General features: G+C 30.0%; 1 protein-coding gene across 15 annotated transcripts in view; it reads left to right on the top strand.

The window, feature by feature from the left end:
* The window catches only part of LOC143229568 (PDZ and LIM domain protein 5-like), a 66,840-nt gene extending 51,423 nt beyond the window's left edge, over positions 1-15,417 (top strand). For 7 of the 15 annotated variants that reach the window (XM_076462097.1, XM_076462096.1, XM_076462095.1 and 4 more), the window contains 7 exons: positions 2,475-2,609; positions 5,330-5,420; positions 8,129-8,678; positions 9,994-10,180; positions 10,890-11,010; positions 12,037-12,152; positions 14,229-15,417. In XM_076462097.1, the coding sequence (XP_076318212.1) occupies positions 2,475-2,609; positions 5,330-5,420; positions 8,129-8,678; positions 9,994-10,180; positions 10,890-11,010; positions 12,037-12,152; positions 14,229-14,306 (1,278 nt within the window). In that variant the 3' untranslated portion in view covers positions 14,307-15,417. The remainder of the gene's footprint in view (positions 1-2,474; positions 2,610-5,329; positions 5,421-8,128; positions 8,679-9,993; positions 10,181-10,889; positions 11,011-12,036; positions 12,153-14,228) is intronic. The other 8 variants (XM_076462102.1, XM_076462100.1, XM_076462099.1 and 5 more) reach the window with 3 other exon arrangements.
* The last annotated feature ends 142 nt before the right edge of the window (positions 15,418-15,559 follow it).

The following is a 15,559-nucleotide window of genomic DNA, read 5'->3' as shown; positions in this document are numbered from 1 at the left end:
AAAGACAGTTGTAGAGTAGTTCTACAGAAAGTGACACAGAAGAATGAATTTAGCACAGGACCTTTACTTAATTTGGTATGTACCAGATAAGAACTTTAGAAAATTTAAGATTCTGCAACTATTAAATATATACTACATGAAAATGAAATATATGATATTTACATACAACACTTAGTTTCAGCAAACCATAAGAAAAGAATAGTTACAGAATTCTACGTGAATCACTTAGTGTCTGTAAAACATAAGAGAAAATTGAAATCGCTGTAGATGAATTATATAATTTCAGCAAAGTGTGAAAAAATTAGGTTTGTAACTGAATCATGTAGTTCCAAGAAAGCATGAGAAACTCTTACACATATTTGAACAATTTTTTTGTTTAATTACATAAGGTAAGGTATGATCATTGCAGTTTAATCATTTATTTTCATCAAAACGTGATAAAAAATGAGGCCGTAGACATGATAATAAAAACAATAGACTAGACTAATGAAGCTAAACCACTGATGTATTAATAAGCATTTAAAAATATTTGGGAAGTACAGACTTGAAAAATTTAAAAATGGTAGAATTTTAGTATTCAGAAATAAACAGTATTGAGATAGTCCTATTTTGCCTAGAGATTGTTTATACGACAGGATAATTTGTATTGTCGACTCCTATTTGTATCATTGAAACTAGACGTGGGTTTATGTTTCTCATCTCTAAGTAAAACTTGTATGAATCTTGTTGACTCTTATAGTATATTTCTGTGTTTTTATGCTATATTTTTAAAGCATGAAATGAGTTTGTTTGCTGGCTTCAGTACAAAAGTTGTATTGACTCCCAACTGGCTTTGTTTTTAATGTTGGATATTGTTTTTTTGTGTTCACTTTTACAGTATAATAAATTCCTATTTGGATATCTTAATGTCCCCATGTCTTAAAAGCTATTCATAAATGTCTTCTTACTGACTCTCATAAGTAGTATTAATAACCCCTTTGTCTGCAAATATGGAGGTAAGTTCATCATTTACAGTCATTTATTGACTCTTTAATAAAACACTTTAATACCCAATATTAATTTACTACTTGTAAAGGTTTTAATTGATTTGTAATTTATTATTTTAGTTCATACCTCTGAATGCTTAATTTGTAGTGTACAAAAGATTTAAATTTTAATAATTATGTGAATTTAAAAAAATCTGACAAAATGAACAAGTAAGTTGTGGAGCTCATTATGAACTAACGTGTTTGCAGAAATGTGCCATTTAATAAATAATGTCAATTTTTGTTTGTTTGTTCGTGGAATAATTCTATGTTCTTTATTTACTTAAAATAATGTTGTTAGTAATTAAAGAAAACAACTTGAGTTTTATTCTAGTTTTTATGATTGTTTTATATTTATTGAAACTAATCTTATTTATTTATAACTCCTTTCAAAAATGATAATGAATTTCTTGTATATTAATTTTTTCTTAATCATTTATTTGTTTTGATTTTTTCTGTTGCTTTTAATTTTTGTTTCTCAACGTTTACTGGGTTATAACTGTTTCTCTTGTTTTTATCCTTTAAAATAATTGCATTTCGTGTTTATTATTAGTCATCTGGTGCACCCTTTGGTCAACTTTTTTATTATATTGCAAAATAAATATTTAAACAATGTGATTGAAAATTCTAAAAATATTTTTTTAAAGTCTGTATGTTACTTAACTTTATAAACCCAAATAAGGATGAGCATAATAAATCTTATAGCAAGTCTTATTTTGTTTTTGAATCCATATATAATGATAAATGAGCAAAGGAATAATGTATAGAATTCATGAATAAATGGCTTGCGTTTTAAATACACAATTCTGTAACTCGGAGAGAATCTTAACATCCTTACATCATAAATAAGGAAGCGAAACAAAACATTGCATGTTTTTCTAACTGCAGTTTTTGTAGAGCATATATAGTCCAGTGCATAGCTTTGTGCTTATCAACATACAAACAGAAAAAGCTCACCTTTTCTTTTTTTTTAATTGCAATAAATATATTTTAATGTCTTAAAATATAACTTAAACTTGGAAGAGGATTGATTTTTGATGGTGAAATTATAAGGCAAAACGTCTTAGTTCATGTAATTAAGAAAAAAAATTGTAGACATAAAATGTTTGCTGTTTGGTTTAAGTTTTTCGTGTTAGCTGGCATCTAGCATAAACTTCTTCAACTTTAAACTTGTGTAACGACTGGATCACTTTTACAATGGTTTTATGATTTTTGAGTTTATTTTGATAATGTTAAAAGTAACAAAAACTTGTGTCCACAAATAAGAAGGATCATGATCTTGAAATATTGTACTTTCATACCAAGATAAAGTAACAGCTTAAAGTTAATAGCTTCTACATTGTACAGATTTATACAGCCCTTCAGTGAGTAGTATCTATAATTAAAGGTATTTATATGTTCATAACTTGATGTCACCATTCCTTCTTCGCTGTTGCTAATGTCCTCTAGCATAGCACCTCAGAGGTGCACCATGTTGATGCACCTACAAGCCCACAGCCCCTGCAGTCGCCACCAGTTTTCGTTCCAATAAGCAGCCCTCCTTCAGCTGACAGGCCTGGTGTTTTCCCTGCTGTGATTCCTGAGGTATCAAAACTTCTTGGGAAATCTTTTATCTTTAGCATTGAATTAGGTGGTGATAAGTTCAAGTTCAATCTTTTACAAAAACTTGCAAAGTTTGAAATTTTTTTTACAAAATCCATTTCTTGGGCATTTGCTACTAACTACATGGTTAATGCTTGTAACTTGCATTGGAACCTATATATTGTCTTAAATTCTCACTGCACTCTTGGTAAATCCTCTTTTTGTATATAAGTGGGGTTTAGAATGTTGTATGTAAAGTTTTGGTTGAATATTTTAAACTTTATTTTCATATTTTTATTTAAATTACGTTATTAATATTCTGAACATTCTAAAAGCAAAAGAAAATTTAAAAAATGAAATATTGTTGCTTTTTTACCAATATATGGACCTGAATCTTAAATCACTGCCTAATTCTATTCTCTGTAGACCTAGGTTTGGCATTCCCCTTTTAATTAGTATATTATTCTGTTGTTGGTGACATATTACATCCAGCTTGCCTGAAATATAGAAGATCGTAGCATGAGCACACTGCATGTAACTTGTATTATTGATGTCATAGGATGTAAAATTTAACAATATAATAGAAGTCTGACAACTCAGTTATTTTGTCAAGTTTTGTTGCATGAAAATTATAAATCTTGCATTTATTTAACCATTATCTCAAAATGTTATTTAGTTCAGCATAGAGATTGGCTGTTGTATGAGAAACCAAGCAATTTAACATTGTGTTTGTGTACAGTTTTGTATATTAATAATGTCAAATATCTGTTTTTTAAGCTAACTCCTGAATGCAATGATTCTTTTGTTTTCTACTCTGTGACTTAGTATTATGAAACAGAACTTTGGATTTAGGATCCTGATAGTTTATTTGGTGCCATTTGAATATTTCACAGAAGCAGTATCACGCTCCTTTTGTAATGTTTTGCTTCAGTTGTAGAATCCATTTCTGTGCATGGATGATATAGAAGAAGCATGGCTACAGTGGTATCATAAGCTTAATGCTGTAGGTTATCTGAGCTAAATAGTTTACAGAACATAAGTGAATTACCTCATATTCATATTTCCTTGTTTTGTTCAATGTTTTATAATTTTTAAAGAAACTTTCAGTTGATAAACTTTAATTGTAATGTTATTTACTAGAATAAAAACTTAAACAATACTCATTAACTATTATACTTTAACTGTTTTAAACATATCAACTGTATTTTTTGATACTTGAATATTTGTGTTAGAAATTTTTATTTGATAATACAGTGGTAATGTAATTATCATCTTTTAAGGTAAACTGTATCAATATTAAATATTTTAAATTTTATATAGGTTTGCATAATATTTGTTCTTGTTTATGAAATAAGCTACATAAAATTTATACAGTTATGAAACTGTACTATTTTATGTGTTATTTAATCAAAATCATTAGTAAAGTTGTGCAAAATATTCTTTTTTTTATATTTGTGAGGGGTTATAAAAGCAAAAGAAATATAAGAAAGGTAAAAAACAAAACTGATGTGAACCCTAATCACAAACTGACTAATCTGGGAGAAAGTAAAAAAAATACTAATTAAGCTGATGTTAACAAGAGAGTAAACAGTCTTAGGTCAGAAAAATATTAATCCATCTGAAGCCAAGTTGCAAACTGATCAATTTGGGGTCAGAGAAAATGCTTACCAGCATGAATCAAGGTCTCAAACTATCAAATTGATCAACAGAAGAAAAACAATAAACTTTTGCTACTTATTAAAAATAAATTGACAATTATTATAGTACTACAACTTTTATTTTCTCATAAAGACATTAAGTATCTTTATAGCACTTTCCTTTCTACTGTTCTGTCACTGTGACATAGGATATAATTGTAATATTTTCTCTTAACTATCATCACAAAATGGGCCAGTCTTATGGCACTTCCCAATATAATATCATTACATGAAGCATCCCTAAACACATTGTAATAAGGACATGGAATATCCTTTTAATATATAATGTCATCACAGCATGGAGTATCTGTAGTATGCTTTCATAATTGCCTGTTATAATGCGATCACTTTATAGGATTTCACTGAACACTTACCATACTTTCATCATAACTAGAGGTAATGTTTTTGTTTTTTTCATAGTACTTTCAATTTTGTTATGTTAAACTCTTCAAAAATATATAGCTATATAAAGCTTACACTAAAACACAAAATATTTAAAATTTTGGTGTAAAAGAAATTCAAATCACAATGTTTGTATACTTTAAAAGGTGTTGGATAATGTAGATACAAATATTAAAAAAGAAACGATCATGGTGTACAAGTAACCAGTCAATGATTGTGCTAATTTTTCTTGTTATATTTGTACCTGCTAAGCTTGGTTAGTAATTCTTCTTTTCAAAACACCTTTTCTGAATTTCAGTTATTACACAATTTGTAGCTGTGTGATTAAGCTTGATTTTGAAGATAAAACGTTACACAATCCTCTAATAAAGTTTTCACTTATTTATAAAAATCATAAATGCTATTACAATGAGATGAGTTTTATGAACATCACATATGTGTGTGCTTGTTTCTGTATTGTTAACTTCAGTTTTTTCTAAACACAAGTAGTGTATCATCTCAGACACTTCTTTTTACTTTTGAGCAATGTTTCTATAAAGAGTTAGTTTAAAAAAAACACATAAATATATAACTTAATCACTTTGTAAGGTTGTAACAGTACTGTCTTTTGTACAATTTCTCCAGCCCACTAAGGCACCAGCTCCAACACCAGCAATCACTCAGTTCACTCATCCCCAAACTGCACCAGTTGTTGATGCTCATCATCCTACTCCAGGTTTGTAACCAGTGTCAGTAAATGTTCACTAGATCTAAATATGAAAAAAAAAATTGTAGTATATAATTGGAATTAATTATGATAATTATCGTGCTATGACTGAGATACTCTAATTTTGCCTGCTTGGATCTGTTATTCTTTTGATATCCATCTATTGGGAGTCATCGACATTTTAACCCTAACAACTACTCATGTACATTTATTTTCACTGACTTGGATGATATTTTAATTTTTTAATACTTAATAAATATGTTAGAACTGATTTATTAAAAGCATGCACTAATGATAGAAAAACAAATTTATAATATCCTCTTGTTCAAATATATTTTTGAAATGGTACACAACACCAAGAATCTAACTAAAAACCTTAATTAAATAGTCATAATTAAAATTATATTAGAGGCATCATGTGAAAATTAACTAAACTTTATGGGATCTACATTCACCATTATTATTATTATGTTTTAGTACTGGTTATTCTTATTTTATACAGTTGAAAATGTTAACAAATATATAAATACATATAAAATTAATAACAATGATCATATCATATCTGATATGTGGTAGTTATCACTGGTATAAAGGTAAAGTTATAATTAGTTGATGGCAAAAAATTATCTGTTAAAGACCAAATCAAAACAAGTCTCCATCATTTTTTGTCATGACTAGCTTACTACAATGATCATATTAATTAAAAACTTGTACTAAGGAATTTTCAGTAAACACTGTCACAGTAAACACATTATTATAATGTTATAATGGGGCCAATATACACATAATAATAAGGAATATACTAGGTCACAGTAAACCTGTTTGAAGGTAATAATATGCATATCATAATAAAATCAAGAATAGGTCACAGCAAATAATTATTATCAGGTCATAATGATTTCAAAATGTGTGGATAATAATCAGACCAAAACTTAGTCACAGAAAACATCATTATTATCAAGTCAAGACTAGCAGTTGTAATCATAGCAACAAGTAGTGACTGGGTTCAAAATAAATGTTCTGTCATTACTTGACAAAGCTGAGGGAAACTATTCTTATACTGTAATCTTCATAACAGTGCGATTAGATTACATTTAGTTATGTTATGAGTTATTCAGAATAATATCTCAATGGTAGTTGTTCACTCATTTACAGTGAACAAGTTATTCTAACAGAATTGGGGGGTATTTCATAAAACATCATTTATTGTAACCATGGTTTTGCCAGTAAAAGCATCACCAGGTACTGTCAAAACAATGGTCATGAATAAATGACATATTTGTGGAATGTACAGTTGTCTTGTTTTAACTCAATTCTGTAATTATGGAGATTCACCAAGTACTGACAGTTTCAAGTATGAACTTATTTCATGTTGAAATGTTTTGTAAAAATGTTCTTTCTTATTAATAATTGAAAATATTTTAAAATTTACTATAGATATCATGTTGATATATTTCTATGATATAATTCAAGGTCACTTGAGAATTTGTGTTTAAAACACATCTGCCTTAGCTCAATCATGTTGTTATTAAATAAGTGAAAAATCTAGATGTTGACATGAGAGCTAACTTTATTTAACCTTGTGCTGTTTCAAGTTGTGTTTATTAGTGGGAAAAATGTTCTAAATATCACACAGTAACAAGTAGTTAATCACTGACAAAATTAGTACTATATTCTTGCGAATAAAGTTTAAAAAATAATGTATGTGTTTGAAGTTCTCATATGAAAATAGGTTATTAAATAGATATTTAACCATTCCTCAATTGACTTGCTTGTATAATTTTTCTAGCAATGTTTTTCGTCTGTGCATGGTAATGTTAAAGATATTGTTATTTACACTTGCCTAGCAGTAATAATTTTTATTTGAGTGCCATGCTATATTTTTATTTTATATTTTGTTTCTGTAGTGCTACTTAATCAGTTTGATTTGTAGTATAGCACTAATAGTACTACTATTTATGTGGTATGATTTTGACAGTTTGATTATTTTGCTTTGTTTTATACATTTTTCATATGTTTTGTTGGTTGAGTTTGATGACTTTTGCTGCAGATCACATAAATTTCCAGTCTGTTTTGAGGACCATGCATGAGCTGTGCCATTATTCCTCTTCTACTCCTGCAAAATGATATTCCCTATTCTGAAAGGTTGTGAACTTTATTGCCACATCTATGTTGCATTTTTATCCACATCACATTATTTTAAGTTCCAATTAATGCACTTGTTTGTTATTTAGTGTACTATTTATAATCTAATAACAAAATACTACATTTTGATAGCTTGCTCCAAGTCATACTTCAGCATTATGTGAAATGTAACTATCTTCACAAAACGTGTATATTTGGATAAAAATTATTATACAGTTACTACACTTGTATATTTTTCTGTCAGTATTGAACAACAATCTAATAAAATAGCTGACATTTAAATTTAGAAGATAACAACATGGTAATACATAATAGTTTTCAACAGTTTACAATCTTAGGAAATCTTGGTTATTTTAATCAATACCAAGAAAAAAAAACTTTTGGCTAATGGTAATACTACAAATAATATATTAATTCAAAATATTAAAGTCTGAATATATAATAACTTAAATATGGTTTTTGGTAACGACCAAATAAACAATATTCTGCTTTTTCTATCAAAAGTATAACCTTTACTTCTTTTATTCCCTGTTACTTCATCTTTTTCTTATTCTGTTTATACCTCTTCTCAGGTGGCGCTAAGTTTGTTTGGCCACCTCCCAAACAGCCTGTGCAGACCTATGAGTCCACTTTAGAATCAAATGCTACTCCTTCAATCCCATCTTATCGCCCTCCTCCTGGTACACAACATGTAAGCTATGCTTCTGCTGCATTCTCTAAAGGAAAAGGAGCCACTCAGTTTTCAGCTCCTCAGGCTCCTGCTTCCACCTGGAAACCCCCTTCAGCTTCCACTGTACCCCCTCCAACTACACCTAAATCTCCAGGCACTCAGATACAAGCTCCCTCCTGGAAGGCTCCCACTACTCCCACTAGCACCCAACCACCTCCTACTTTTTCTCCTAAAAGTCCTCCAATTGTTGCCCCTAAACCCCATCCTCCTGCTCAGACTTCTACACTATCTGGCAGCCCTGCATGGTCATCATCCCCCTTGGGATCCATTTTAGGTGGACTGCCAGGATCGGGTTCTCGTCCAGCCCCTCGTCGTGGACGGGGTCAACTGAAGCCTCAGGCCTCCCCAGGAACACGTATCCCTATTTGTGCTGTATGTGGCACTCCTATTAGGTAAGACAACTTTCAGTTACATAACTATGACTTTCATGAGTAATAACATCTAATTATTAGTATTAAAGCAATTTATTCTTACATTAAGTTCTAGCATCTAGTGATAAGTGTTAAAACAGTTCATTGTTTCATTAAGTAACAGCATCCTAAACTAAAGTGCTGTTTGTAAAGGTGCAGATGATAAGACATGAAACTGGAAACCAAAGGTTACCAAAATTGCTCCAAAACAACAATTGTAATTATAAATGAAGATGAGATATCAACTTAACAGTATTGCAAAATGAGAATAAACATTCAGTATCAATGTTCAAAGTACACGTAATACCAAAATGTGAAAAATGCCAAATGAGCATTATTATGTTACTGTTGGCACACAAGTTCTGTCATCTTATTTGAAGAATGGCATTAACCTGTGACCCTGTCAGTATACAATACAGTAGTAGTTTGGGCATTCTTGCGATACTGTCTATACAGTTGGAACATGTTAACTATCATTCAACTGAATACTGTTCCATTATTTAAGTCAGTGATGTACAAGGTTTTTTCATGATGCCTTCCTTATTGTTTTTCATTACTATGCTACATAACACTAGTAATGTTTGTACAGCAGTTTTTAAGATATTTTTATACACTTCTACATTTATAGCTGCAGGCCTCCTTGCAACTATGACTATAGAAGCACTCCAAATTTAGATCTGCAGTTTGTCTGTTGTCTTCCTTTAAATAGCTCATGGTAAGGTTGCAGAAAGGAAGTGGCAGTGGTGTAGAAGTCCCATTGTGGTTAAGCAAGATTTATAAAGTAACAATAAGTATTTATGAAATCTATAAAATAAATATATGTTAATTATTACATGTATTATTATTTCAATCATTCTAAATGAATCAAGAATCTTTATGCAAAGAAAAGCCAAAACTGCTTTTTTTTTTTTTTGAATAAATAAAGATATAACCCAAAGATGCTTTATGGCATAACCAAGTTTTATTCACCTGGCTCTCCTGGGCAGTTGCTTTTTCCTGTTGGCAAGTCTGATTATGCTTCATTATCTTTTAAAACAGAACTGAATAATCTACTTGTTTTAAGATGTACTTTTGTGTGCAAGATTCTTGGAGCAATTGGGAAAAATGTATATCATAACTTTGAACTTGTCTTGTCAAATGTGCAGCAGAGATCAGATTTTTACTTTTAAGAATTATGAACTGTAAAGGTATGCATTATACTCTAACATGTGTCTTTTGCTCTACTAGGATTTTTTTTATGATAAGATGTCAATGTGCTTATGAATGTTTCACACTTTTTGGGTTCTTTTTAATCCAGAGGCCCTTTTGTAACTGCTTTGGGAAAGACCTGGTGTCCTGAACACTTTCACTGCTCCAATGCCCAGTGTCACCGTCAACTACAAGATGTAGGCTTTGTTGAAGAACAGGGTCAGCTTTACTGTGAATCATGCTATGAAGCATACCTGGCTCCTGCTTGTGCTAAATGTGGCAACCGGATTAAAGGGGTAAAATTTTAATGAACAAGGACAAAATATATTGAATGTCACATAATTTCATGAAAAATTGATGTGTGAATCATAGATCTGATTATAGAATTAATTTACTTACACTTAATGTTTTCAATTTATTAATATACTAAATGATTATTGTATTCTTACATACTAGAAGGTTTTATACAAAACTAATGTTTCTTGTATTACTGTGTACTAGAAAGAATATTATATATGCAGAGAAGTTTCATTATATTCTCATATACTAGAAAGAATGTTTAACAGAGTGAAAGTGAAACTTTTAAATACAGTAAATACTTTATGAAAAAGATAAATAGTTTAATTTTGTCTCTTTTAGTTATTTTATTTTGTGAGTAAGCTTTATTTTTATTGAATATTTTTCTGTAAATGAATTGCACCTACAGAGTTGAAAAGATCATAACAACAAACTAAACATCAAACATAGGGTGTGTGGATAGATTGTAAATTTAAATGTTTATCAAATTAAGAAACATTAATATTTTATGCTATGTACAATTTTGAGAACTTTATGTAAACTTCATCGGTATGTCATAATTTATTTAAGAATATTAGAATTCTGTCATCAGATTTTTTCATATGAAATTTATTACATGCATTTTAAATCGTACATGAATGTATTAACAGTTGAAACATGTGCTTTAGAACCTATGGTGAGATAATTAATTCCTTATTTTTGTTCAAGGATTGCCTCAATGCCCTTGACAAGCAGTGGCATCCTGACTGTTTTGTGTGTAACTACTGCAAGCAACCTTTTGGCAACAGTTCTTTTTATTTGGAAGATGGATTGCCATATTGTGAGAAAGGTATTTACTTTAAAAGGAACTGTTGAAACCACAATTTTAGCTGCAAGTAACTTGTTATGAAGAAAATTAAATATTCTTTGAATTAGCACTGTAAAAACTGTAAAAATGAGTACCTTATTTAATTCTTTCATTGGACATTTGTATAACACACTACATACTTTTTGTTGTAGTCTTAAAGTGTGATATTAACCACACAAGTTTGGACAAAGGGTATTCCACTTTAAACTTTCCAAAGTTTACCGGTTTCACATTTCATTATAACTAAATATTAAAATACATTTCATTGTTTTTAATCATGTATCTAAAATCAAACCTGCCACTAAGATAACTGTTTATCTATAAAATGTCAATGAAATAGTTGAAAATACTCTTAAGATCAAATGTAACATTTCTATACATTTAAAAATGGTTTGAATTTGCATGTTTTTCACTTAAGCCTGTCTAGTTTAAATATTTGTAAGCTATTAACATTATACAATTAATTATATATTAGAGTTGTCACTTTAATACTAATCCTCCACTCTTTTTGAAACATTGCAAGTTGGCCATAATGATATCGATTTTGTATTTCTAAAATGACTTCCAAAACTACAAAATGTTGCACTGTTGGATATATAAGACTCCAGTTATAATTTTAAGTTTGTAGAAGTCAGACATAGGGTTATCATGAAATGTTAGATTACTCTACAAGAAAGAATTGTAAGAGTAGTGTCCATCTGGTTATTGCCAATTTTGGTTAAACTTTTTCACCCTACTGACCCATTTTGAGGATTACATTGTTGCTACCAACTAAACAGAGAAAAGTATATAAATCTGTGACTAATCTTTAAAGAACAGTAGGAAAAATAATTGACAAACATTATAACTACTTTTCTATAAATAATTATATAATTACTTAGCTTTACAATGTTGCAAGATTTTAATTTTTGTTAAAACCTTTACCAAATAATTATCTCCAGTCTATACATTCAACTTTTTTTTGAAAGTTGTATATATTTTTTTCTCTCTCTCTCTTTGAATTTTCAGACTGGAATGAACTATTTACCACCAAATGTGTGGGTTGTGGGTATCCCATTGAGGCTGGGGATCGCTGGGTAGAGGCTCTCAACAATAATTACCACTCCCAGTGCTTCAAATGTTCTGTAAGTGTTTATAATAATTTATTACCAAGATAAATGTTTTAAGAAATATTACAATTTCATTTATAAGTATTTGTCACTATGGAAACTGCAAAAAACTTAGTATTTGTTCAAGGCTTTAGTATTTGAACTAGGGCACCATACTCCACAGATCCACCTCAGGAACAACATACAGAATTTTTAAAGAACAAGGGTACAACTGTCTGGTACAGTGGAATTTTTTCTTCTTTAATTACAACATATACATACATAATCTAGACAATGAATTGAGCTGAGTAACAAACCTAGGAGGTTGTGCCAATCCATTGTGTTGAAAGTGGCTGCCTTACAGTAGGTAGGTAGAAGGTTTTTGTCCATTGTGTTGAAAGTGGCTGCCTTACAGTAGGTAGGTAGAAGGTTTTTGTCCATTGTGTTGAAAGTGGCTGCCTTACAGTAGGTTTTTGTACTGATTTTACCACTGTCCTTCTGGCTGCATACTGTTCTCTTGGTAACCAGTTATTTTTTTACATTTCTCAGCTACCATATATAATACTTTCCAGCAATCTTACTCAATTTAAATGTTGGTAAAGATCTTCCATGGTTGCCATTTTCACCTTACTAGTGCAGGAGGAAGTCTGTCCTTCCAGTAGTTTCATCAGATCTAGTGAAGTACTTGGACATTCTTGAGCTTCATTGTTTAGTTTCACATATAGGTGATGGTGTTACTGTACAGTTGCTTTAATTTTTGACATCCATCCTGGGGACCAACCTTCTGAATTTTAATCAGTTATAAGTATTATATTGGTAAAACTACCTATTTCTAGTTTCTTATTTCCAATAATCCAGAGGAAAGCCTGTTTTATAATCTCCAGCTGCATCCTAGTGCAGCTTGAATGTTCTACTAACCTTATTTGAAATTTGTTCCTTTTAGAAGTACCAGAATAAAGTGCTCGTGAGATTGATCTTGCTGCATAATTCATTTCATTTATTGTACTTCAGAACATTATCAGTTTTAAAGGCTCCATTCCTTGCTTCCTCTACCTAGACTGGATCATGCCTTATCTGCATGAACTAAACCTTGGCTTGATTATATGCTGCCTTCCAGGCTTTATCAGTATCACTCTTCTGTCAGTACAGGATGTTCCTTTTGCAAAAGTTGTTGATCTGAACTTGCTTGATGATGCAGAGATATTTGACTATGGAGATGATGCAACTGTTTGGAAAGTTTTTGTTGAATGACAAATTCTACCATTTGACTTGGATACAATTTTTTAAATCAATTATAATATACACCTTCTTGTTCTAAGCTATCTTTAATGTACAAGTTTTTTTAAAAATATACTGGTACATGAAAACTTCTGGGTTGATAATCTTCTCTTCTTGTTCTATACTTTTAAACTTTTAAAATTTTTGGCAATTGTATTTTTTGCTTGTTTTTGTTTCACTTCATTAGATTTCATAAAACAAACTGAACAAAAAATCTCTGACCAAAAAAATAAATAAATTGAAATATAACTGATTGTCTCATGAATTTAAGAAAAGACTTCAATATCATTCTTAGTCTTCAGATTAATTTGATGATGTAACATACTTGTGGATAAAATGAAGACAAAAACAAGAGCACTGAATCATTCTTAGTCTTTAGATTAATTTGATGATGTAACATACTTGTGGATAAAATGAAGACAAAAACAAGAGCACTGTATCATTCTTAGTCTTTAGATTAATTTGATGTAACATACTTGTGGATAAAATGAAGACAAAAACAAGAGCACTGAAAACGTTTACCAAATCTTTTAATTTATTCATTCTTGGCTTAAATTACTCAGGAGAACCAAAATATTCCTGAAATATAAAGGCTAATAAGTGTTATATGATTCAGTCTTACAAAGGTTTATTCAATGTTTGAGATATTCCTGGAACAATGGAGACTAATTAAAGTCTTGCCTGCCATTGATGGCTGTATAAAGGGTCTTTTAGGAAGATTGAGATACAAGTTTTTAGTTTATCAAATAATTTACTGTTGTTCTTCAATTGCTGGTTGATACTTATCACAATATTGCTTTGTTATTAAATTTAAGTATTATTTTTTTCTTTCAGATCTGTCACAAGAATCTTGAAGGCCAAAGTTTCTACGCTAAAGGTGGCCGTCCTTTCTGTAAGGCCCATGCTCGATAATTGACCAGTCATATGGTACTCATTACATGGCTACTCAAACAGACTATGTGTGTTAAACAAGGAAAAATCCTTAATTTTAGTGCAACCACCCCAATGTTGCTAGGTCAAATCCTAATTTTATAATGTTTGTTTAATAATATATTATGATGTTTGTGTTAAGGCTTGAAATAACTTATCAGTACTTAGTTCACTAAGGAATACAAATAAATATTTTAATTTATGATTACACATAGATATCAGATGATTTAGTTGTATGTCTGTTAAGTGTAAACGTGCTAAAGTACTTAAATGGTGCTGCTATAGTACACTTACAAGATATTAAAATTTGCTGTTTTAATTTTTTACCAATATGAAAGTAAAACTTTCATTAAAATGACAGCAACATACATTGGGTGTTGAAAACACGTAGTTATTTGTATTTTAAAACTGTTTGAAATTAAAGGTGCTAAAATCTGTTACCAATACTGTAAAAAAAACATTATCCATACATACAAGTTTTTGTTACCTCTAACTTCTTTACTTGTTATGCAAGTTGTTTTAATTGAAAAAACGTTTGTGTGCTTTTTTTTCCTGTTGAAAGTTGTGGCAGTATTATTAGTAGCCAGCATAAATATGTTCCATTTAAAATTAACTAAATATCACTAATAGTGGCCCTTAGTTGTGAAAACCAAGTAAAATGAAATTGTGAATGTGATTTTTGATTTGTTTTTCTCAACTAAACTTGGTGTTCCACTTCTTGCTTCACTATGTTTTCAAAAACCTCAATTAAAGCTAGTAGTGGCAAGTTTTAGTTTCATATATGTGAAGTATGTTTTTGTGTCATTAGAACAGCAGTTCAAATGGGTAAACATGTCCTTAATAAACCTAGGTCTTGTGTACAATATTACCCATTTGTTTATAAATCATTAGTGATTTAAGTTCTCTAAAAAGAGGAGACAGTTACTTAAAAACATGACAATTACATGTAATTAAAAGGCAATTTTAGATCTGAGTCCAGTAGTAACCGCCTTTCATGAAATATTAAACTGTTGAATATGTTATAAGAGAAATAAACATTTCTCCTGCTACATCTTGTTTGTGGAAGAGGCTAAAATAAATATATTTAAGTTCAGTCTGAGTGATTTGTCATTTTCCTATGAAAGTATAAAACTAGTATCACTTTAAACTATTAATATTCAGGGACTGCTACAATCTTACTGTAAGTAAAACAATGTCAAATAATAAATACACGTTTCTTTAAATTATTTTTCTAT

This window comes from Tachypleus tridentatus, chromosome 10 (genome assembly GCF_004210375.1).
Source record: "Tachypleus tridentatus isolate NWPU-2018 chromosome 10, ASM421037v1, whole genome shotgun sequence".
Classification (NCBI taxonomy): domain Eukaryota; kingdom Metazoa; phylum Arthropoda; class Merostomata; order Xiphosura; family Limulidae; genus Tachypleus; species Tachypleus tridentatus.
This window is presented reverse-complemented; position numbering and strand designations above follow the sequence as displayed.